The following is a 24,490-nucleotide window of genomic DNA, read 5'->3' on the forward strand; positions in this document are numbered from 1 at the left end:
AATGTTTTTAACATTTTTCGGCGTCGGTGTTTTCAATTAATATTACATGGATTAACACTGCTCGTTTTTCTAAGTTACTTTTCAATACTCGTAAAAGTTTGATGGTTCGGAATTCTGCGATTAGGTTATTTGTTACGATAACTCTGACACTCATACCTTTATTTTTCTCATAGAATCTATATACCAGAAATATGTCAACTTTCTCATTGATAGAATAATATTCTATGTTAAAGGACTAATAGTTATTCAATTTACAATAAACTGAAATCTAACCAACAACCATAATAAACACATTCGGCATATCAGATGTACGGAATATTTATCGTTTTGTAGTGTAGAAAACATAAAACACAATTTTTTTAACATGGTTTTTACAACGATAAGTTGTAAGGTATCGTAAATAATATTTTTATTGAGAAACTATATAGCTTGTAAAAATTTTACACGAGGTAAAAACGTTTAAAAATAAAGTCAGCTTGTGGCAGAGAAAAAAAAATTAAAACCATTAGTACGCGGGTACTTAACTACACCCCATTTTTAATAATTTCACGTATTAAAAGAAGATCCCCTTCAGGTTAAATAATGCTAATTTATGTAGTATCACTTAGTTATAAAATTAGTAAAAATCGATAAAAGTGTTTAGCGAATATTTCGAAAGAGCGATATTGATTTGAGAACTTTGACGCTCTGTAGTGACGTTGGATATATATATATAAGTTTAACTTATTTTTGATTTGGGAATTTTTGGTCAAACGTTGTACAGTCATTTCAGAGACATCTTGTATAAAACGGTTTCTTTTAGTTCATAATTTTTTTATATTTACCTGAATAAACACATTTTTAACAGTAAAAAATATACCACACAAATATCCACATCAATTTTTGACATCCTTTTCTATATCCTTTTCTACAACAGGACTAATATTTAAACCTCTTCTTAAATAGTTTTCTTCAATTTCACGAGATTCCTTAGGAAGATCCATGGGAACCAGGTTTCTTATATAATTCAGGTAACACTTTGCACGATTCACCAGCTCTTGACTTTCCGGGGAGGCCTCAAGAATTTGAGAGGCAAAACTTTTCGAAACGCCTATAATGTTCTTTATTTGCATCCTCGAAAATTAACAAACTTTTGGATTAATTTACCCTTCGACATTTTATACAAAAAGCAAAATGTTCCATTCTCGATAGTCTGATCCATCTTTAAATACTCCAAATACTTGGATTCAGGCAGTATAGAGGCGATTTGTTGCAAATGAGTAGAAATGATCACATGTGGGCACGTATCTTTTTTTTCTAAAAAATACTTTAGAATGCCTGCTAGTAAAATTACGCCGTCATCGTCCAAAGTTCCACGCCCAAATTCGTCCATAATTATTATGGAGCTCGGAGACCAGAAGTGCAAAGCTTGAGCACTCTATGCATGTATCATAACTTATTATTCAATCATATGTGCAACATCTGAACTAACCTGAGTAACATTTATCATAAAGGAAGACAGTTTAACAACAACAGATTCTGAACAATGCATCACTAAATGAATGCTCTCCACCAACCCGATTTGTGCTTGTTTAGCAGGCACATAACATCCTATATGAGCCAAGTAGATTGTAATTAAAACTTGGGCAAGAAACACGCTTTTTCCACTGCCATTTGGACCTGTAATGATTTTCATGGAAGTATGAGGACCTCCAGAAAAGAAATCGTTGGGTTCGAAACTAGCAAAAATTTGCTCCATTAAGGGATGTCTGGATTGAATAATTTCGTGAATACGGTTAGAGTTTAAGTCGGGTTTCACGTAGTTGTTTTGTTGGCACACTTTAGCCATGGCTATTAAACTAAAAATTGAAGTTATGTAGATAGTTGTAGAATGTGTTTAGTACTATTTATACCAATCGATTTTTGCCACCACCTTTACGGCATTTCTGATGTCTTTATTGTATTTGAGAGCAAACTCAGAAAGTCTTCTCAAAATTCTGTTTTCGTGGTCGATAATTTCAGCGTTTATTCCACCCAGTCTTCGATCAAGTTCTGTGAAAATAATAACTTTTCATTTATAATGCATTTAAAATCATTATTAAATTGGGAACCATTGAGACTTTGCGTTTGAGCTACTAGTCACTTATCAGCAAATAAAGCTTTTACAAGGTTTCATAAACTGTATTTGGCAAAGATGCAAAACAGCACATGGTGAGGATATAAGATGGCCTATAAACTGGTCGCTATTAAAAATTTGTAAGCAGGCTGTTAAATGTTAAAATTGATTGTTAAAATTTACATACAACACTGCTACTGCCGTTGCTGTTGTTTTATCGTATAGTTCTAACGTTCATATCATAATGTTTTCAATTACACACACACACACACATTGCCGCATATATCATATAAAAGGGAAGAAGCGTAAATACCTACCAACGCACAATGGATTCTTGTAGTGAATGACCCCACCAAGCGTAAACTAAAAGTAAAAATTTACAAGTATAAAAATACGTCGTTAATATACAAAGTATTGTGAAATATTCGAGATTAATCTTGTAAAGTAAATCTTTGATTACGGACAAGAATAAATGTACTCAAATCTGTTAACAAAAAGAAATTAAAAATTTATCAAAAAGTAAAGATTTTATCAGAGTGGTAAATTTTTAAGACGCACACATTATATATTCATTAATGACAGCTTTTTTATTAACTGCTTTGTGAAACCAAAACTCGAAATCTTTGTAAGTAACAGACACTGATTACGTGTGGTTACGTTGTGGTTGACCAAATACAACCAGTCATGGGCCCAGCCAGCTGTATCAACCCAATCAAAATACTCTATAAATCATGTATTAATGAAAAATCATACATTAATGAGGGTCATTAATGAGTGATTTTATACGTCATAAAAGAGATTTTATTCATAATAATTATTTTTACGACCGTCTGTATACTGGTAACAAAGCGTTGTATTTTATTCACGTATGTTATAGCAATCATTTTTTTCATAAATTTGCAACACAGTATGTTAAGACTACTGCTCACCATAAATTTATAATCGAAACGTTGAAGATCTTCAGGGTCACAATCGGGTTCCCACTCTTTAATTGCGATAAGATGTCCCATTTCTGGCAGGTAAACCACTTTACATTCGTTAATGTATTCTGGTAAATTATTGACGGTCATTCTAGCAGCAGCAGTTAGGTGTTTTGCTAAATCTTGTTGAAGCAGCAATTCTAATATTCAAAAAAATTTCTACATTCCTGTATTTAATTTGGAAAACAAGTCAGACTTGCGTCCAAACGCTCATCCAGTCCAAACTTGATCGCTGGTCTGCCCCTTTTTGCGCCAGCTTTGAAGTCCAGGGCATTGTTTATGGACTCTTGCAAACATATTACATCATGAGTGATTGAATAATTAAGCTCTTCTAAAAGGTCGGTTTTGCGTTTATATGTTCTGCTTATATCATTGATAAACAGAGTGTGATAGATTATCTGTGAAATGTATAATATTATTTAAAGGTTTAAATTCCGCAAACTACCTGCTTTATGCAAGTTACTCCAGTCTTTACTAGATGCTCTGGCGTTTTGAATCTTGCCAAGTATAAGGCTTATGTAACCAATATCTTTGAATTCTTTTATGTTGTCTTGGATGTTGGCAATAAAGTCCATGTTGGCGGGTTCTTGAACGAATTTTATGAAGTTTAGTCGCTTTTGTAATTCGTTATAATCGTTGATTGGAGAAAGCAACAGAGTTCTACAAATTCCTTGTTTCATAAAGGAAACATCTGTACTTAAAAGGAATTTATACCGTAAGTGAGATTGTCCCATTCGAGATTTACAACCAGACAAAAACAACTTATAAACACTTAAACCTTCCCTGCAGCTGAACTCTTGTCCACGTTTAAATCCTGCATCATGCGATTTTAGAGAAAATATCTGTAACGTTTTGAAAGCTTGATTGTCCAAGAAGACGCGATTTTTCCTAAAAACAACTGATGGATCTCATACTATAGATCATTTAGAAAATGTTTATTACAAAGTTACAGGGTGAATATGCATGAAGTGCTTAGCTGCTGTGTCTACTCCAAAAGTCGACCAGTGTTTTTCCAGGAACTTACTTAAAGCCCCTAAAGCCTGGACTGAAAGTCTGTAATTCAGGTTGACAAATGATCGTAAGAAAAGCTCATGCTTATGGTCAGATTCATCAGAAACATTTGAAGCAACGTCGATGTTTGATACAATAGTTTTGCAGGCCTCGTAAGCTGCAAATGTGATGCTTGTAAAATATTTTTGCACAGGGAGATATTTTTATTTACTGTACTCTCTCAGAGAGAGTAGGAAGAAATTTGAAGGAAGGCTTCTAGAGGAGGTGGTAGTATTTGAGGTGTTTGAATTGGAAAGGTCTATTAGAAACTGTATATATTCTTCTGTTATGTCGCCCAATATCACCAAGTATTTGGGGGAAATTTCACGTTGTATTATTAGGGTTTTTGAGAACTGAGGACCGACATCCGACATCTCTTCATAAATGTTTAACTGAAATGAAAAATTGAGATATTGAGTTATAAAGGGTTATATTGGCCATATTTATTGAACTCCCTATACAGATAGTCATTTCGGAGATTATCAAAGTTAAACTTATTTATTTTTCATCAAACGTAACGCGATTCTCACTGTTTTTTCAATGAAACTGTAATATGCAGCCCCGAGCATTCCATTTTTGTGTAACAAACACAGAATAATCCCGTTATTACTTCCATCATCTTCTTGTCTTGCTGATATTGATGCAGTATCATCTGTGTTAATGGGGCTTTGTCGCAGGCTCACAATATCTTGGGAGTTGGAATAGTCCATATTTCTAGTTTATGCATCTCCTTAAGTATTTTCTCTATCAAAGTAAGTAGTTTGATAAAAACTTACCTAAATTCAGTAAAATAATCACGTTAAATTACAATTATTCCGGCAAAGCGTTTTTAGGAAATCAAAATGGCTGAAAGAAGGGAAGAACAAATGCAGCAATTGTTTTTTTTATGTCATGTTGTCAGCGCAAGATTGATTATTTTGTTATTGGAGCAAATATCCCCTAAATTTTCATCAAATTTTGGAGTTTTCAGATTTTTTTATTGAATATTTTATACATTGAGATTTTCTCCAAGCGAGGCTCTTAGCACACCAGTATTTGACAAATTTTGAATCTCACGTTTATTCCTAACCATTAGTTTTTTTAAAAACCTTGCCAGTGCAAAAGAAATATTTCCAAAGTTACATCAAATTGTGTGCGGTCGATTTTGAAGTCATGATTTAGTTTGTATATTCTTCGTTTTATGGTAATACATCGTTTCAGAAATGTCCGATAGCCATTGCTCATATGATCAACGTAAAATGTTTCGTTATTCTTAAGTGCCTCTTTGTGTTATAATTTTCTGTATGAATGAGGGAGATTGCCCACATTTTCTAGAACACTGTCGAAGAGTAACATTTGTTTTTCAAGATTTATGGAAAATAATGTTAAAATCGATTTTATTTGATTAAAAACCCTTAGTTTTTTTCCGGTTCGGACACAGCGTTTTTCGGGATTTTCCAAAAAATTGACTAGTTGCAAATTTAATAGTAAAACCATGTTTTCTTTATTGTTCCCAAAACAAACGTTTAACAATAAATTTCATATATTAAGACAGTAACAAAATTTCAAATTTTCAATACAAAAATCTTGATATCACCACGACTGATAAATAAATTCAACACGTAAAAAACACATAAACCAAATAAAAAAAATACAATATGAAGCGAATAATTCTAAAAAGGCTAATTACTGAATATTTTGAGCTCTTAAGTATTAAAAAAGGGGACAACCCATTTTAATAATCCACAAAATAGTGCCAGAGCATGTGAATAATGACAACTATAATACTATCGTTTATCAATTACAGAGATGTTTAACTGCAACATGAGGCCGGATTAGGGTCTTTGCCCGATCGCTTTGTGATGTTTATCCTTGTAAATTCTTCCGCAATAGTCGGGTGAATTCCCACAGTGCTCATTAAAGCATTTATGGTTAAATTGCATCTAGAATATATATCTTTGTAGAAATTTTCAATAAATAATATTCAATGAACTTACTTCATTGCGCTAGCAAATCCTTGTATCACTTCACCGGCTTGAGGTCCGATAAAATGCATTCCTAAGACTTTTTGATCCCCTTCTCTTAAAGCTACTACCTTGATGTAGCAATGTGTGATGTTCTTTTGAGGAATGAAGAATTCCGTTGGTTTGTAATAGGCGTGATAGATTTCAATGTGATCTTCGCCAAATCTAGATGTAGCGACTTCTTCACTTAAACCTGGAAGTTTAAACAAAAACAATTAGCGTTATGCTTCAAAGTTGTTTTTCTTATAATTTACCCACAGCTCCGTATTCTAAGGGAGTAAATACAGTAGTGGCCACATTGTCATAATCCATGTTAATGGTGCTGTTTCCAAATAGTCTCCTTGATAACAGTCTGCCGGCATGGATAGCAACAGGCGTTAATTCGGGCTTTTTCTACAGAGAAATAATATTCAAAAACAAGACTAAGAGAATTATAGACTTAACGTGCTATTTACTTGTGACAACTTTGTGAACTTTTTAATTCTTAGTTACACTTTTAAGTTTATAAAAAAATCTCTTGATGGGAGTGCATTCGTGTTTTTTTTGACTTAAAAGATAACCGAAAACTCTTCTATAATTCCCCTTTTTTATATTTACATGTATTGGTTAATGTATGTTTATTTTTGCTTATTTAAAAATTTATTTTAGCTTACATATAAAACATCTCCAACAGCGTAGATATGAGGCACATTGGTCTGTTCATTAACGGTATCAATTTTCTCACCGTCTCCCGCAACTTTAACTCCCGCGTTCTCTAGGTGGAGTTCCTTGGTGAGCGCTCTGCGCCCAATTGCAAATAAAATGGTATCAAACTCGTCACTTAATTCTTGATTGGCATCATTCGCCCAAGTGACCTTTAATTTACCGGAATTCAGTTTTTCTACAGACTTCGGAATTGACCTGAAAAGTACAGCTCCTTACAAGTCTGAACGAGATTCTCCCAGAAAATAACAATTTTGCTCATACAAACAGGCGAGACTCACTTGTGTAAGAATTTTACTCCTTTATGTTCCATCTCAGCCACAATTATGTTGGCCATTTGCTGGTCAAAACCTCTGAGAGGCACTGATCTGACCATTACTGTGGTGTCGTAGCCGAGACCTTTCAAAAATCCGCCACACTCCAAACCGATATATCCTGCTCCTATGATTACAGTCTTTCCTGGTTCCCGATCTAGACTGAATATATCGTCACTAGTGATACCATACTCTATGGCCCCGGGAATGTCCGAATACTTCGGCCTTCCACCAACGGCGATTAAAAAGTACCGGGCCTTCAATAGACGCTCGCCTTGTTTCGTTACGGTGTGTACGGTATGTGCATCTTTAAATGTTCCTATTCCATTGATGTATTCTACTTTTCTACAATAAAGGATTTTAATAGTTCACGCATACAGTGATCGCTAATAGAATTTAGTTCATTACTACACACTAAAAAATCAAGGGTGAATAGTCAAAATAGTTGATTATTTAAACTTTCAATAAGAATAACAATTTTTGTAGAATCATCACCTGAAAAAAAGTATATGCCAATTTTTTTTTTATTAGTGTTATTTTTTGTCACTCACAGGCGTTCAATCTGTCACACTTGAAAGATATGTTGTTAAATCATCAATTTTTTTCCGTGTATTTTGCATAAATCTATGACTTACTTATCTCTAAGTTCTACTCTTGTCACCCAATTGACTGATTTAATATGTGCTTGAACAGCATCTTTCAAGGCTAGCCAATTGTGGCTAACATTATCACCAATTTGCCAGCCATAACTCTTAGCATCCTAAAAAGAAAATGCCTTCACAAATCTTAAAATTAACCATATTACTGTTGATTTGTATGGAGACCATAAAGAATCACTGACTAGAGGCAAATAAATGCTAATTTAATGATTACTTATTGTGTTATAAATGAAGTGACAATTTATGCAATTTCTAATCTAAATACACCGTACAACAGCTTTCTGTAAAACAAAGTTCCATTATCTAATCCATTATTCTTATTAGCAATTTAAAAATGAATATCATTATTAATAGAGAACAGTTACAGAAATCAATATAACACCCAAAAACAAGAAATCAATACCACACTAGGAATAGGAATAACATTACTGTGTAAGTCTGTTCTTGAGATTTATTGAAAATGAAATTTGGTATTTTTTTTTATTTTTAAAATATCGTGCGGGAATTTAATTACAACAAAAACTTCTTACCTGGATGGCTTCTCCTAATAAAGCAGCCTGATGCATGAGTTTCTTGGGAATACATCCGACATTGACGCATGTTCCGCCCAGTCCCCATTTTGTACCCAAAGGACTAGGAGTGACAAAATCTAAAACAGCAACTTTTGCGCCTAAGCTGGTGGCTTCTTTGGCGGCTGCTAGACCACCTGATCCACCGCCAATGACCACAAGATCATAGTCATAATCGCCTTTAAAATAAGAAAAAAATTCTCTTTTAGGGGTATAAATTTTAGTGAATTTAATACCATGGAGTTTATTATTTAGAGACCACAAGCAAATTTGGCATTTGATTAGGAAATATGTGTGTAGACTCCTGGTAATGTTATAAAATTACAAAAACAACACAACATTAAACAATTAAAAATGACTAAATATCTACTTGTAGATATATACAAGTATATATACATAGTAATTTATATATATATTTTACTTGCAGTCGTCATTTACAAATTATTAATGATAATATTTTTAGTAAGCAGAATAATGTTATCAGGTGATTATACCAGAGAGAACACAACTTTGAGGACAGTTACACTGTTTTGAACCTTTACACATGTTAGTCATTGCTTTTTTTTCAGATTTTTTATCCATTAGTGTTTTACTTCCAAACTTTATAAATTCAAAGGTCAATTATTTTGAGACAAAATCTGTCAAAATAATCTCTTTTGTAAGTAAGTAAAAATTTATAGGTTTAATATTAATTTTTACACATCTTTTCTTAAACCCTCTTAATACATTAGTTTGGTGTTAGTAGTAGTTACAATTTTAATTGGGATTGACACACTTCAAATTACTTTGATCTTTTGTCAGACTTTTAAAAGACAAACATCACTGTTGCCATTTTTAGTTGTTTTACTGCTTGAAGGACATTAGAAAAAATTAAGTATTTCACTGAATTTGGAAGATAGTGATGTCTTTGGATTTTGGTTTACTATACCACTTTAGTATATCTTATTTTGAGCTAGAATTAACTCTATCATTATGTAAACTCTGGGAATTACATTCCTCTAAATTTAAAGTACATTATAGCTGATTAATATGGAGGAATGACATGAGTATGAGTACATAGGTACTCTCTGGAAAAACTTACTGGCACTTAAAATTATATTTCCTAACAATAATATATGATATGAAGTTTTTTCTTTTGAATGATGCTTAAAATTTTATTTTACAGTGTAAATTCTCAAAAAGATAGTGGTATGTCTGTATTGATTTGCACACTCAATTTAAGGTTAATAAACAATTTCTTTACACTTAGGTTATGGTTATTTTAGATCTTAGGACTTCTAGAACTTCTAGTAAACATCCTTTTATTTGTGATGAATAAATGTCAGTTTAAAGTTTACTAGAAGTCAGTGACTAGAACTACTTTTCACTTATCTGTGGGAAGGTTATACATCACATTTCATTACCACTACTACCTACTTAAATCACAAGAAATTGAGTTCAATGTCGTAATGATACTACTTTTACTTACTGCTCAGTTTGGAATTACTTAAGCACCGCACTTGCCTTGGTTCTATGTGTTTGTAAAAGAGAAATTTTGAATTTTTCAATGTGCAGGCAGTAGCAAATCTGATATTTTTAAAACAAAAAACTGACGCCATTACAATAATAATAATGACATTGACAGCTAAACATGTGTTTGTCCCACGAGCCAGAGCTAATCTTGTTTTTTTTACCACTGCTTAGAACAATTACTTGAAACCTTGTAATTGTCAGTTAATTAGAGTGTAGACGGTATGAAATCTGTTTTAATAACCGGCTGCAATCGCGGATTAGGCTTAGGACTGGTTAAACAAATAATGAAAACAACAAATCCGCCTCAAAAAGTGATAGCAACATGCCGGGACGTCGACAAAGCACTGGTAAGTGAACTTTGAGTAGATTTCTGATTTGTAGGTTAGAATATCTGAAATTTATTGCTTACCTGTTACTGGAGCCATTTGTTATTAAACTTATAATAAATTTATTTTATTTTTTCAATGAAAAGCTTTTTTACTGTAATATGAGCACTAATCGTCGAAAAAATCGAATAAAAAAACTTCTACTGTTTCTCTACCGAACGCGAAATGTCATATAAATGTGGCGATTGGGAGGTAGAGAGCAGTAGTGTGCAGTATTAAGTGACGTCATGTAGTTAGTATGCGACTGCGCGTCGGTTCAAAGTGTGCAACTTGAATCAAATAAATTATGGCGCTAAAAACTTGAAAAATCGCATGTCATGGTTATTTACACGGAACTCGTTTATTCATTCATATAGCTTCATGTATGCGGTATTGATTAACTCATATCTTGTTGTGGTTTAATTATTTCTAGTACAACTTTTTATAATGAGGAGCAATGCCAGGTTTAGTTACAAGAAATGTTGAGATCAGCAGCTCTAAACATAGTACTATTTTAATTTAAAGCCTATTTACCCTGTGTACTTACATTTCTTTTCACCTTTATTCACCGGCGTCTTTTCAATTTTTTCACTACTATTATGATTCACTTTATCGTTGCTATCATCAGCCTTGCTTGAAGCAGAACCAGGGTTCGCCTCAACCTTAGCACGAGGCATCGATTTGGTGTCATAAGACTTTGATTTCGATTTCCAGCAAGGCATTTTTGATCATTAACCGGATTACGGACGTATTTTTGTAGAATACAATGTTAGTCAGTACCACTCTCTTAAAAGTCGGGCACCTATCTGAGATAAAATGCAAAATTTTATAGGTGAATAATGGTTTAGGATTTTAAATTACATCATGACTTGGAAATAGATTGTGGGAAGATGTTTTGGTGCTCAATGGATTTTTTATTAGTTTTATAACAAGGTTTATATGGTTGATGTAGCAGAATTATTCTGTTCCTGCCTAAGGACAACCTAAGTATGAGAAACTTGCCAATTCCTCCTCTATACGACTTTAACACAGTGGTGCTGCACACATATCATGAGATACTAAAGAAGAATTTTTAAATTCGATACCACCTCTTGACAATTCACCGAAAATCCTCCTATATTATCCATCAGAAAACAATAATTTGTTACAGATAGCTATCTTAATTTGCATTTGATAAGAGGATAAAATCGTTATATTAAGATTAAATGTCTCGTGAGGGCAATAAGTGATAATCGCTAGAATCACTAGCCTTGGAATGAGTATGTGTATAATGAGAGGACACCAAAAAATGTGGCTTCTTCAATCAGGTCCTTTGAGGGACAAAAGTTTTTCATATTTACTCGTAATAGTTATTGTAGAGTAGAAACTTTATTATCTTCTATATGAATATTCATTTAAAACATATTTTTAGGCATTATACGAGGTTGCCAGTCAACACAAGAACCTCCACATACTTCAGTTAGGTAGGATCAATTGAACGAAAATCTATGAACTAAAATTGATAAATAAGTAATATTAATAATCACATTTTCTATTAGACGTCCGAAACACTGATACTTTTGACCAATTTTCTCAAGATGTAGGCCATATAGTACGAGAAGAAGGCTTGAACGTCCTCTTCAACAATGCTGGCTACTCTCCAAAGTCTACAAGAATAAATTTTGTCAAAGCTGATCAACTAGCTGAAACCTTTGCTATTAATACTATTGGTCCGATAATGCTAACAAAGGTAATAATCCCATATATTAATGTATATGTCGGAGATTTTATAGTTCATAAGTTTTAGTATTATATTAGAGTTAGTAGCACTGACAGAGCTATCTAGGGATGAAATACTGTCGAACGAGGTTACTATTACCACCGCTATCAAAGTGTCAAGTGTCGGTGAACCCCGTTCGGGACTAGGATACACCTTGGGAACGAAGAAGGAAATGCAGTGCGGTCCAGTAGTAGTAAATTCGTTAGCTTGTCATTATATTTTCACAATAGAGTAACATTTTTTAACTAAAGAGAATGTTCCAAATGTTATTCGGACATATACAACAATAACGAAGCTATTTCTTTTAGGCCCTTATGCCTTTGTTGAAGCAAGCAGCCACTACCAACGAAAAAGAGTCATTGGGAAGCAAGAGAGCTGCGGTGATAAATATGTCATCCGTGTTGGGATCAATAGCATTGAACAGTGATGGGGGGTTGTATCCTTATCGGTGCTCTAAGGTATACACTTACTAAAATCGCCAAATATCCCATAAATTTGCGATAGATTATTCTTGCATCACAAAAGCAGCAATATGTAGAACATACAAGTGCTTGACAAAATTCAATAAAGGATAATGTATACTATATGCTCTGACGCCGCAAACAATCAAACATCTTTCGAATTTGCTTAATCATGATCATTTTATTGTTGAAATATCTGATAAAATAATTTAAAGACTTCAAAATAAATTTTACTGCAGAATAATTATCGTGAGAAAACAGGTCCTTTGAAATACTAATATTTTAACGAAAATTAAATTTTAGTTGATAAAAGGCTGATGAAATTCATCGTGCTTTTAATTGCGAAATAAATATTCAGTTACATTTCTAACTCGTTCGTAATTCTCATTGTCCTTGCAGGATAATAACACACAGTCATTTCGTGTCGATGACGACAATGATTTGCAGAAATTCGTTAAAAAGATATTTTTAGAGCCGATAAGTAGCATAAAGGATAACATGCAAGGATAAAATAAATTAGTTCAAACCCATAGATACAAAGGATATTGTACCTTTATTGTCCTTTTTAATTGATGATCTCATTTGATAATTTTTAATGAAGATAAATAATATCAGCCTATCAATTGACATAAAAAATTATCTACATTGACCTGAATTATCAAGTATTTTAGGCGGCAATTAATATGGCAACAAAATCACTGAGTGCTGACTTAAAAAATGATGGAATTTTGGTCACTTGCGTACACCCAGGATGGGTTAAAACTGATATGGGGGGTAGCAATGCGCCAATGGACATAGAAACGAGTTGTTCCAGTCTAGTCGAATTTATTACGAATCTAACTGAAAAACATAACGGAGGATTTTTTCAGTGGGATGGAAAGGAATTACAGTGGTAGCTCAGAATTAAAAAAAACATAATTCTTAAATTATAATTCTTATTACTTAGATTAAAATTCTTAAAATCCATAGAGTTGCCTCATTGTATCAGCTTCCTCCTTACATCCCAACCAAATTGGGGCCACTGGTAAAGGTGAAGATTCTGTGGGTTTTACCCAGTTATTATCGAATTTCCAAAATAATGCCCCTTTAAAAAAATAGGTTATTCCTGCAAAAAAAATTTCAAAAACAATCTATTTAATTGCAGTCGCAGTTATACCATCTTTCCAAGTAGTGGCAGCGTCTAGATTTATGGGAACACCATTCCAACGATCCATGCTCATTGGATAACCCGGATCTATTGTTTTGGTTGTTTCATTATACCTCCAAAAGCGGTCGCTTTTGTAAAAATACGTTTTGCCTATTTTACATAGGTACAGATATATGAGTATTATCCGCGAATTATTTTACATCTTTACCATTTCTTTTCCATGTCTGTACAGCGTCAATATCATCTAGATATTCTGGAAGTCCGAAATAACTTAACGACAGAGGACTATTTCCTACAAACTCAAAACCATCGAAAATCCATACTTTGCTGCCAGTGAATAGCACAATATGGCCGTCAGGCCTCTGATAAGCGGCATCAATCTTCTTTATTTCCTTAGGGAGACTTGGAAACATCTGCCTTATAGAGGTGGGATAACCTGAAGAGATAACACCTTTATCTCTTAGCCTCCACAAATACTGAAATAGTATCAAATGCATATTAATCTAATTCAACAGAAAATACGAGAGGCATCTACTTCATCTTTAAAAATAAAAAGTTCGCCTCTAAGAGTTGCAACAGCGTCAAAGTGCCCATGGCAAATATAAGGTAAACTCGGGGCGTTGTTTTCAGGAGTGGTTTTGTGAGGATCATGTTCTTTATGGACTTCCACAGATTCGTTGTCACCTTCGTATAAAACTTTTTTGTCATCATTATTATCGGGTTGCTCTGTGGTGGTAGGTCTCCTGGGACTAAACCTAAAACGTACGACATAGAAATGCCGAAGATATTTTGAATTAGCTGGAAGTTTACCAGGGATTGAGTCGTTTCCAGCTACGTGTTGTATCTTCACGATCTCGCTTTCGTTCCCCAGAATCAGGATGGCTTGGAGATGTTTCCAAAGTTGCAGTCGAAGTAGTTGTAGTGGATGTTGTGGTTTCTTCTGATTGAGGTCGTGTTAAGTCATCATCTTTTAATCTCTTTTGAACTACAGCTCAATATTTTATTTTGGTTACAACTTCAATAATCCATACTCACTGTACAACATATACATCCCCAAGATGTCATCGTAATCCAACAAGTTGTTCGAATTCTGGTCCCATCCCTTATAGTAGGGGAACATTACCGATGATTGCACATTTGAGTGGGATAACCCCAGAGAATGACCGAGTTCATGAAGAGCCACAGTGAAGAAATTCGTGCCCTCGGGTTCCTCGTATTCATCTCTAAAGATGGGCTTTTCGACCCAATTCTCATCGTCGTCGAAATGGATATCACCAGAGAGACTTGGTGATTCGTCGTGGCCTGGGGAGAAGGCGTGAGCTAGGATTTGTCCGGGACCATCAAAGGGGTATCTGACGAGGAAATGGCCTTAAGAAGAGTCGTATATGACAGAAACTCCGTAACATCGTTTGTTGAAGTGATATTGTTAGAAAATACGGGATTCATAAGGATTAATTGTATATACTCAATGTTTGAGTTATGAAATATGTAAGTAGTTTTACCAAGCGAAAAAGTAGCAAGTTTACTGCAGTGGTAGAAATACTGTCAAGTCGAAGACAACACTATGAGGCTAAGATAGAAAATTGATGTGTTTGCCAATTACAACTTATAATTTTTTTCTCTGATTCACACCATTTGATTGACTTTTTTGATTGCTGGAAAAACGTAAATAATTTTTAACAGATTAAAACAAAAATTCTTTACAATAAGAAGACCGAAAGGGGCGCATAATTAGTAACTTGTCTACTTCCCAATCGTGCATATGTTATTACAATCTGAAATATGTAAAATTTTAGGTGTTACTGTCTACTCTCTTAAAAAGACACAATACAACATGATTCGCAGGAATGGTGTTCTCTATAGAATAAAGAAATAAGAAATTGATAAATGTTTTGTCAGAGTTTGTGGCGTTTACAAAGAGGAAATAGAAAAATTCAAAAAATTACGTGCCTAATTGTGTAGTTCGAGTAAAATAAAAACATAATAAAATTTCTAGTAAATTCACATCAGTAGAGGGAGAAAAATAAATTTTCTTGATAATTTGGCGAATGGGATTTTTCTTGTCAGTCTTATAGAAACAGCAACTTGTGTTAATTATAACCTTGAACAAACTTGGAATAAAAATTAAATTTATTTAAAAAATATATCACTATGCTTTACGTACCTGTCTCCATGATATCTCCTTGAAAAACTCACAATAATGTCAGCTTCAGGACTATAAGACCTGGAGAAAGTCAAGCGCCCATACCCTCCCCAGACATCCAAAGCTTTTTTAATGTTTCTGGCCACTACATCTTCTCCAAGGCGTGATGACCAATTTGAAATACTAAAATTCTTTCTTTCTGCTCCTGCATACCATATATTTAAACATAAATCTTACTAATATGTGATATGTCTCTTATTCCACCCTTTCACCGTAACATATCTCTTCCTTCTCTTGCGGTTTTGATTTGGGATGATGTCGGCAACTCCACATCTTGGAGATGACATCAGCTGATCCAAGATATTTATAAGCCATTCCTATTATTGAATAACTACTTACGTTAAGGGTGGCATTATCAATAATTCCCGTTTCTTCTATAGCACCAAACTTTTGCATATTTTTGATGATCTTGCTTAAATTCTCTTCGGAATATATAGCTTCTGATTGACCACCACCATCGACTAAGTAACCGTATCTTTGCATGAATTTTAGCTAAAATGTGTAATTTTTCATTTCAGAATATTTTATTTCAAGAATATAGATAAAATTAAATTACCGCTTCATCTGAAGGCACTTGTCTTCCATAGTTATTCTCACCAGATAAACATTTCAAACACACCATATACGAACACCACACAACTAATTTCAAAGAGAACTTCATAATAATTTTTGCAAGGTTCACTAAAGCAGTTTTGTATGAATACAACTAACTATCGAATAAATTGTCAACCACTAGATAATCAAAACATTTTGACTAGGATTAATGTGGCAGTATATTGTTCCGATTTTTTCCGACTTTGAATGAGCAACCCTGAACTGAACAGAAATTTATTGACATCGATAAAAAATTGCTGGTGGGGCGGGTTTATTTATAAAATGCCTCAGGCGTCTTTCTGGGATTTTACAATATTTGTAGAAGTGCGAAATGGCTTGAAGTGGCTTCTCAGAAGGATATCATCAATAAATGAATGAATGTCTGAATGGTGAGAAGTGAATCATGCGGGGAAACCAGTTTAGCATACAAATAAATAAGCGTCTTCTGGGTCAATGATTAAGAAAAGAACAATTAAGAAAGTAATTATGTACCTTCTACATTCATCTAGAAGAGGTATATGTAGCATTGTTCCTTATATTTGCGTTTTCGGCAAATTAGATAATAATTCATGATGTCAAAATCGAAGGAAGTGATATCACTATGACATCTTATTTCTAGTATAAAATAACGTCATAAAAATATTCATACATGCTAGCGTTTTTTTCAAAAAATAATACCAATTTTAGTGAACACATTACTTCCAGTCTTTCTAGATCGTTGAATTCGTGTTTTAGCACATTAAATTTGTTAAATTCGTAGGTATAAAATAAAATGTGTTCTAATGACTTATGGAAAATCACACACACTTCATTTTCTTCTTTTTTTTGTAATAAATATAAGTTTAATTTATGCAATTCATACGAGAAATATGGCTGAAACAAAACTAGCATCGAAATAAGGTAAATAAAATAAAGATCATATTGTTTTTTAATTTATTGAGTGTTGTAATCCCAAATTCACAATCGCAAGCAAATAAAAGTTATTCCATTTGTTATTAAAATTTAGATTTATTATGAGCACATTACACAGATTTATTTTTTTTTAATTTAATTTTAACTAATTAAGTTTGCAATGAATTACTAAAACAAACTAATAATATAACGTGCTATGGGCTGCAAAATCCTAGTTTTCTCAATGTCTCTTCAATTTCCTTATATACGGATGAATCTAGTACTGTACTGGGAATCTAAAAAAAATGTATTGGTGTAGTTTTAGTTATAATATCACTGTACTTCAAATTTAAAGATGGAAGTTTAAGTTACAGTATCTTTTATAAATTTTATCAGATTTGTTGATAGTAATCAAATTTCGCCCAATTTCGTTTGTTAAAATTCACTTCTAACTAATAAGGCCGCAGTACGGTCGCACGCGCGTCTTTAAATTTAATGTTCATATGAAATAAAGCTGAACAGATATGAAGAATTAAAATGTTAGTCAAATTATAATACATATTAAAATGAAAGTGCCAGGTAAGAATTGACTATAGAGGTAATTATAGTTGGTTTAGTTTAAATTTACACTTGATAAAGTATATAATTTGTGTTTTAAATATAATTTGAGAGTTCAAGTATCCCCCCGTAAAAATGTCGAAAATTCGTCTGTTTTCCTCGTTGTATTTGATATACTTTATTTACAGTACAACTTACTTACTTTTTTCAACTTGTTTCTAGCTAAATCTGCAATAGATTTTCGACAAATCTTTCCTGATCTGGTAGTAGGTAAAGCCTTCACTCCCACCGCTAATCGGAAAGACGCTACCGCTCCCATGTGCTCCCTAACCATAGAAATAATTTCTTGGGCAATCATGTACTCATTTAAAATTGCATCTGAAATTTACATGTGACTCGATGTTCAATATTTCATAAAACTCTCTGAAGCGCACCTTCCTTCATCACAAACATACACAATGGAACCTCATTCTTAATCTTATCGGGTACTGAAACCACACAAGCATTGCAGACGTCTGGATGAGACAGCACTATATTTTCAATAGCTAATGTGGACAACCTATGACCAGCTACGTTAATAATGTCATCAGCCCTAGCTGTGACATATACCAGCCCGTCTTCGTCCTTATAGCCTGCATCCATGGAATCATAGAATCCCTAGAGTCGAGATGATTAAAAAACATTAATTTACTTCTACAATAATTAATGTTTACCGAGTATTTGGTGAAATAGGTTTTGTAAAAACGGTCATCCGCTTTATAAAGGGTGGTCAAAGTTCCCGGTGGTAGGGGAAGTTTCACTACTATTCGACCAAGTTCATTTACATCTGCCAAACTTCCGTCTCTGAGGAGCACTTGAACTAGATTTGATTTTTTTTATTATAATATGGATAGATATACTTTTGTAGCGGAAAAGGTACTAACCATTATATCCTGGAAAGGGTAATCCAGTGGTGAGCTTGCTATCATTACATGGGTTAATTAATCCTACACACGTTCCTGAAATAGCTGATCCAGTCTCAGTTTGCCACCAATGGTTAATAACAGGAACTTTAAAGATCTTCTCTGCCCAGATTTTAGCTGACATATCCATATGTTCTCCTGCTACCCAAACCTATTGAAAATGAATATTAGCTCATGATTATTTAATTTGAGTTTTTGCAATAAACAATTTTTTAAAAGAAAACCTTTGATCTATATTCATAAATTATTATCAGGCTAGTTGCGTCTGTGACCTTTGCTAGCATATGTTTTGACATGCAATTGTAGGTAAATTTGGTTACGGAACTGCCCTCTATGAATTTTTCCTGACCTGTCTTAAACTCGAGATGTCGTATTCGGCCCCAAATTTCGCTTCCGGGTCTACCTCCTTCAAAATTCTTAAAACGGTTGGAACAGTAAACATTGCGTTCACTTTATACTCGCTGATGATTCTGAAATTTCCACTATCAAATTCTCATCTCGATGTACAGAGTGCCTTTAAAAGGTCTAATTTCTGAGGTGTAAATATAATTATTTAACTTAATTTATCTTAGTCCAAAAGTGGGTTATTTTCAAAATTCAGCAAGTCAAAGTGAAGATTAAAAAAAGGAAAAAATTTATTACTTAGTTTGTAATGTCATCTCCTGAACAAAATATCGCACTTTTTTTTTTTTTGGGGGAGAGAAATCAGGAACCGTTTACATTTATGATGCACATTGCAAAGGGCGCTGTCAGCTCTAGATGGACTCTTTTTAAGACAGCATAACTTTTTTTATCACTCGGTATAAAATTTGTTTAAGACTAAATTTGTGTTTTTCTACATGATTTATGAAAAAAAAACTATCTTGGTACAAGTCGCTACAGACATTTCTTTTTGAGATCTTTAAATTTTAAAGTTTGCTGTGTGTTTTGAAAAATAATTTTACAGTACATATTTATTCGTAGAGTACAGTAAAATAATGAATGCAAAAATTGGTAGAGTTAAATAAAAATATACAGATAAAAAATGATAAGAATCGAAGATTAATTGAATGTTTTAATTTTTTTTGTTTCAACTATGTAATATGCACCCTAAAGTTATTTTTCAAGATATGCAGCGCATTTTAAACTTTAAATTTCTCAAGAAAAAAATGTGGAAAAAACTTGTATTGGGATCCTTTTTTTCATATAACATGTAGGAAAATACAAATCTAGACACATATTTACGAACAAATTTCATACCGGGTGATAAAAAAGTTATGCTTTAAACATTTTTTTTAACTATATTTAAAGAGAATTCACTTAGTGCTGACAGCGTCCTTTACAATGTGTGACGAAAATGTAAACGGATTCTGATTTGTCGCTACAAAAAGACCCCCGATGCGACATGTTGTTCAGATAGTAGCACTATAAGTCCAGTAGTTAATATTTTACCCTTTTCAATCTTCACTTTAACGTCCTTTATTTTAAAAACCGACCACTTTTGGAAAAAGGAAAATTTTGCTAAATCGTTAGGATTTCGCATCAGAAATTTTTGGTAAAATTTTGTACGGACCTCTTAGAGACATCTTGTATATCAAATATACCTACCTGTAATATGAGCTAGGATCTGGAGTAGTAGTTGGTTTTCCCTCATATATTATGCTGGTGATTCCGTATACCAAAGGACCGTAGCACATGTAAGAATGACCAACTACCCATCCAAAATCACTGGTGGACCACCACACGTCATTTGGCCCCATAGCATAAAGAGTCTTCATGGTAAAGGCCAGGGTAGCTAGATGGCCTCCTACGGGTCTTTGAACCCCCTTAGGTTCACCTATTATATTGAAGTATAGAATTTTCCTCAATTTTAAAGAGTAACTGACCAGTGGTTCCAGATGTGTACAAAATGTAAAGTGGTTCGTTGGCTTCTACGGGGACACAAGGCGCACTTTCCACGTTTTGAATTGCTTCTTCCCAATCTATATCTCTGTCCGGATCTAGATCAGCAATGAAGATGGACTTTCGTTGAAAAATGACGCATTTATGAGGTTTATGGATAGACATGTTAATTGCGTGGTTGAGCTCTGATATGTAGCTGAAAAAAGGTAATTAAGAACGAAATAATAAAAATAGATATCCATGGTTACAGGACGTCAGTTGAGGTATCGCGGATCCACAGTAGTCTAGACAAAGAAACAGCGCCAAAAATAAATTTTGGAACTAAACATAACTAATATAATGTTAAGAAAGAATAATATCATATAATAAAGAGGCAATTTAAGAGCGTTTGAGTGTAGAAGGAAATGAAATCATTATATGAAGAAAAATTAAATTAATATATCAATTATAGATTACTGAAACCTATTCATTGAAGAATGATCATTGCAAGGCAAATTAAAGAAAATTAATGAACTAAAAATAAAAATAAAACAGGAAAAGTTCAAAGACTGGTAAAAATATATAAATAAATTCCAGGTCAATTTCAAAGAAAGCAAAAAGAGAAACAGAAAAAATGAGAAGAAATGTAAAACATGCTATATGCTGGATATTATGTTATGTGTTATGCAATAATCTTAGGTTAAATGTAAGAAATTAGCTATTAATGTGTATGTTGTTTTTAATTTACTTACTTAAGCACTTTATTTGGCTCTACACCACAACTTGCCGCAATTATAACTTTAGGTTCAGCATGCATTATCCTTGTACTTAATTCAGTTGCAGCAAAACCTACACAAAAATGTCCTCGTTTTAACTAATTTAAAACGTATATGCAAAACATTACCTCCAAAAACCACAGAATGGATTGCTCCCAATCTGGCAACCGCTAGCATGGCCATAACAGTCTCTGGAATCAGGGGCATGTAGATCAAGACTCTATCTCCCTTCTGCACTCCATATCTCGCTAGAACGCCTGCTAATTTGGAAACCTTCTCCTGTAGTTCTAAATAGGTAATTTTCCTGGATACTCCTGTTCCTGGACTGTCGTAGATGAGAGCTACTCTGGACCCATGTCCAGCCTCCACATGACGGTCCACTGCGTTGTAGCAAGCGTTTATTTCACCCCCTACATACCTAAAAATAATCTTTTTATCTCTGTTAATTAACGAGGTTTGTGTCTATAACCATTTGGTGAAGGGTTCTCTGCTGTTGTCCAAAACTTTCTTCCAGGGCTTGGCCCAAGTGATTAAGGTCCCAATACTAGCCCAAAACGATTCCGGATTTTCAATCGATTCCTTGAAAACCTTCTCATAATTGTTGTTATTTAGGATTGAATGTTTTGACTGTGGTTTTCCTAAAAAATTCATTGATGTTTTAGAGATGATACGTTTGGGAGATCGATTGGAAAGCGAACGTCTCGCTTACCAGACTTTTTTGAGTCCAATTTTTTCCGCTTCACCAAACTCATTTTCACCGCTGCTGGCTATAAACAAGAATACTAAATGTAAATCGTCAAAGAAAATGAAATTAATTAACATGGGAAATAAGGGATTTAAATACAAAAGAAATACAAAGTTCATTTTTTGTGATTTTTAATTATTTCAATCATCATTGCTTGCATTAGTGTTGGTTAAATATTTATTGCAAGTGTGTTACTTGTGTTATTATGTTGCGGTTGCGAATACGATTAAGTTTTTAAAAACAATTTCGCCATATTTTCTGGTTGTTTCATGTGATAGATTTTCTATTGAATTCGTTTTAATTACTTATATCTACAATAATTAAATATGAGTTAAGACTTTTTAGCTACAAGAGATGTAATAGGAGTTGGCACTGATGATTTCTTTGCTCGATTTTCCTGCCGCACGGTTAGTTTAATTATCAATTAATGTGTATGTAAGGTATATTGATAACTCAAACTGAATAATTATTACAAAACAAACATACAACACAAAATATTTAGGTATGTAGGGAAAAGCTCAATGTATTTAAATGAAATAAAACCAAACAATTTTATTTATTTCTAACCATGTACGTAATACTGACCTATTTATTTATTAAATTAATAATAAAATTGTTATTATCCTAAGCATTGATCGAAATTTTAAGCCCCTATTGTTATCTTGCGAAGGTATCTTATTGGATGCATGTATTTCAGCCAGAAGGAAATACGTTACATTTTTTAATATTTCTCAGAGATTTGAGGTTGAAAATACAATAGCAGTTGCTATCGATGGAAATTTTCTTACTGTCCCGAAATTTTGTTTATTTCCATGCTATGCGTCTTAATCAATAACATCATTTCTCGACAGTAATGAAATACTTCTGTCTCTTGACATACTATTCCCATTTTTAACTTTTGATTTTTGACATTTTTTCAGAAATTATGTCAACTTTGTTCAGTTAAACTGGATAATTTTCCAGTACCTGAAGATTAACAATACAGTTCTAATATTTCGCTAAATTGTCTCTATGAGTTGTTCTCCTAACAAGAAAAAGAAGCATTGCTAGAAGATTAACACATGAAGTTGTAAAGTTTACTGCAAGTGCTCTTTGACGTTACAACAAAAATGTTTCAAAAATATTAATAAAAAAACATCTTCAGGAACCACTTTTTCATAATCTGTATAGCGAGAACGAAGCGCCTTTTCATGTATGTTTATATACAGTTTTCGTTATATTTCGGAACCTAGTTTATGTGGTTGAATTTATAGCACTATGTTCTGTGACACCTTGTATATTCCAATAAAGTTCTATGGACGTGGATGCCGTCATTTACGAGAAATTAAATGTCAAAGTATGTTTCTATTAAAGGTAAAATAATTCCAGTTTTAACCAGCTCAAGTGCATAATTTGCTGTAGCTGGAAAGGAAACATAGCTACAACCTTTATTGCAAGTACTCATTTCGATACCCTACACATATGTCAGTGAAATCCCAAGGGCGTGGCTGTTTCCATTTAGAACATATTAAATGTCACCCTCCATGCTTACATAAATTTGAAATCGTGCCAGCTTTGACCAGCTCATATGAATAATTTGTCACAGATCGTGGATTAACAACACAGAGTTGCAACTTTGAGTACATGTACTCTTAAGTACAGGTGCTTTAAATGCCAGTGTGAACCTTACGGGCGTGATTGATATCATTTAGGAGAAATTAACTTTGAAACTTTGTAAGATATAGATTTGATTGTAAATGTTCTTTGAGTATTAGTAAATGGTATGTGTAATGCTCTTAGATAGCAATTAAAACTCTGTGGCTGCCGTTGCCTTCGTTTTGGTAACTCTGGTACTTATCCATAATTGAAATTCTGCCATCTTTGATTAGCTTAACTTAATAATATACCACACTTGGAGGGCCCCTCAGATAGAACTACTATTTTAAAAATTCCTTCTATAGGTTTGTCAATGAACTCTAAACGTTAGTGAAAGCTCGTATGGGCATTGCTCTCATCGTTTACGAGATATTAAATATCAAAGTTCGCCTTCATATCAAATTTAAACTGGCTAACTTTGACTATCTCAAATGAATAACTTACCACTGCTAGACAATTAATAGCTCAAAGGTGTAACTTTGGCTACAAGTGTCCTTTGAGTTGCTCTAAATATTAGTGTAACCCTTAAAGGAGTGATAGTCCCTATGAAGCAGATATTAAATTTCAAACTGATTGCCTACAAAATGATGAAATCGCACAACCTTTAACCAGCTCAACTGAGTAATTTGCTACTGTTAACTATCTATGTA

General features: G+C 33.4%; 5 protein-coding genes across 8 annotated transcripts; 1 reads left to right on the forward strand and 4 right to left on the reverse strand.

Annotated features, from left to right (window-relative positions):
• Positions 1-802: 802 nt before the first annotated feature.
• LOC136341400 (mutS protein homolog 5-like) lies at positions 803-4,835 on the reverse strand. The gene is made up of 12 exons (XM_066286342.1): positions 4,656-4,835; positions 4,298-4,517; positions 4,018-4,243; positions 3,790-3,963; positions 3,525-3,735; positions 3,272-3,473; positions 3,025-3,215; positions 2,413-2,458; positions 1,893-2,031; positions 1,472-1,838; positions 1,147-1,417; positions 803-1,090 (listed from the first exon to the last, which is right to left on the reverse strand). The coding sequence occupies exons 1-12, from the start codon at positions 4,833-4,835 to the stop codon at positions 876-878; spliced, it is 2,442 nt and encodes an 813-aa protein (XP_066142439.1). The 3' UTR covers positions 803-875.
• Positions 4,836-5,584: 749 nt separating this feature from the next.
• Positions 5,585-11,053, reverse strand: Trxr1 (Thioredoxin reductase 1). 3 transcript variants are annotated; one of them, XM_066286435.1, is made up of 8 exons: positions 10,797-11,053; positions 8,334-8,551; positions 7,780-7,904; positions 7,112-7,489; positions 6,782-7,028; positions 6,383-6,521; positions 6,102-6,321; positions 5,585-6,047 (listed from the first exon to the last, which is right to left on the reverse strand). In XM_066286435.1, exons 1-8 carry the CDS (start codon positions 10,969-10,971, stop codon positions 5,918-5,920), a joined length of 1,632 nt encoding a protein of 543 aa, XP_066142532.1. In that variant the 5' UTR covers positions 10,972-11,053; the 3' UTR covers positions 5,585-5,917. The 3 variants fall into 3 exon arrangements, with proteins under 3 accessions (XP_066142532.1, XP_066142544.1, XP_066142535.1); XM_066286447.1 differs by lacking the exon at positions 10,797-11,053 and adding an exon at positions 10,294-10,450; XM_066286438.1 differs by lacking the exon at positions 10,797-11,053 and adding an exon at positions 9,841-9,973.
• Positions 10,098-13,435, forward strand: sni (SDR family oxidoreductase sniffer). Of its 2 annotated transcripts, none has more exons than XM_066286472.1 (5): positions 10,098-10,231; positions 11,661-11,712; positions 11,788-11,978; positions 12,317-12,466; positions 13,141-13,435. In XM_066286472.1, the coding sequence occupies exons 1-5, from the start codon at positions 10,106-10,108 to the stop codon at positions 13,363-13,365; spliced, it is 744 nt and encodes a 247-aa protein (XP_066142569.1). In that variant the 5' UTR covers positions 10,098-10,105; the 3' UTR covers positions 13,366-13,435. The 2 variants fall into 2 exon arrangements, with proteins under 2 accessions (XP_066142569.1, XP_066142577.1); XM_066286480.1 differs by having other exon boundaries at positions 11,827-11,978.
• Positions 13,426-16,964, reverse strand: LOC136341407 (matrix metalloproteinase-24-like). Its single transcript, XM_066286356.1, has 10 exons — positions 16,376-16,964; positions 16,159-16,311; positions 15,997-16,109; positions 15,781-15,942; positions 14,652-14,968; positions 14,427-14,601; positions 14,152-14,371; positions 13,825-14,092; positions 13,626-13,766; positions 13,426-13,574 (listed from the first exon to the last, which is right to left on the reverse strand). Exons 1-10 carry the CDS (start codon positions 16,478-16,480, stop codon positions 13,426-13,428), a joined length of 1,803 nt encoding a protein of 600 aa, XP_066142453.1. The 5' UTR covers positions 16,481-16,964.
• Positions 16,965-17,332: 368 nt separating this feature from the next.
• Positions 17,333-22,271, reverse strand: LOC136350633 (acyl-CoA synthetase short-chain family member 3, mitochondrial). Its single transcript, XM_066302562.1, has 12 exons — positions 22,170-22,271; positions 21,930-22,098; positions 21,589-21,878; positions 21,437-21,533; positions 20,690-20,901; positions 20,412-20,640; positions 19,174-19,294; positions 18,786-18,975; positions 18,576-18,721; positions 18,297-18,519; positions 18,065-18,240; positions 17,333-17,600 (listed from the first exon to the last, which is right to left on the reverse strand). The coding sequence occupies exons 1-12, from the start codon at positions 22,210-22,212 to the stop codon at positions 17,520-17,522; spliced, it is 1,977 nt and encodes a 658-aa protein (XP_066158659.1). The 5' UTR covers positions 22,213-22,271; the 3' UTR covers positions 17,333-17,519.
• Between the last annotated feature and the right edge of the window lie 2,219 nt (positions 22,272-24,490).

This window comes from Euwallacea fornicatus, chromosome 1 (assembly GCF_040115645.1).
Source record: "Euwallacea fornicatus isolate EFF26 chromosome 1, ASM4011564v1, whole genome shotgun sequence".
NCBI lineage: Eukaryota > Metazoa > Arthropoda > Insecta > Coleoptera > Curculionidae > Euwallacea > Euwallacea fornicatus.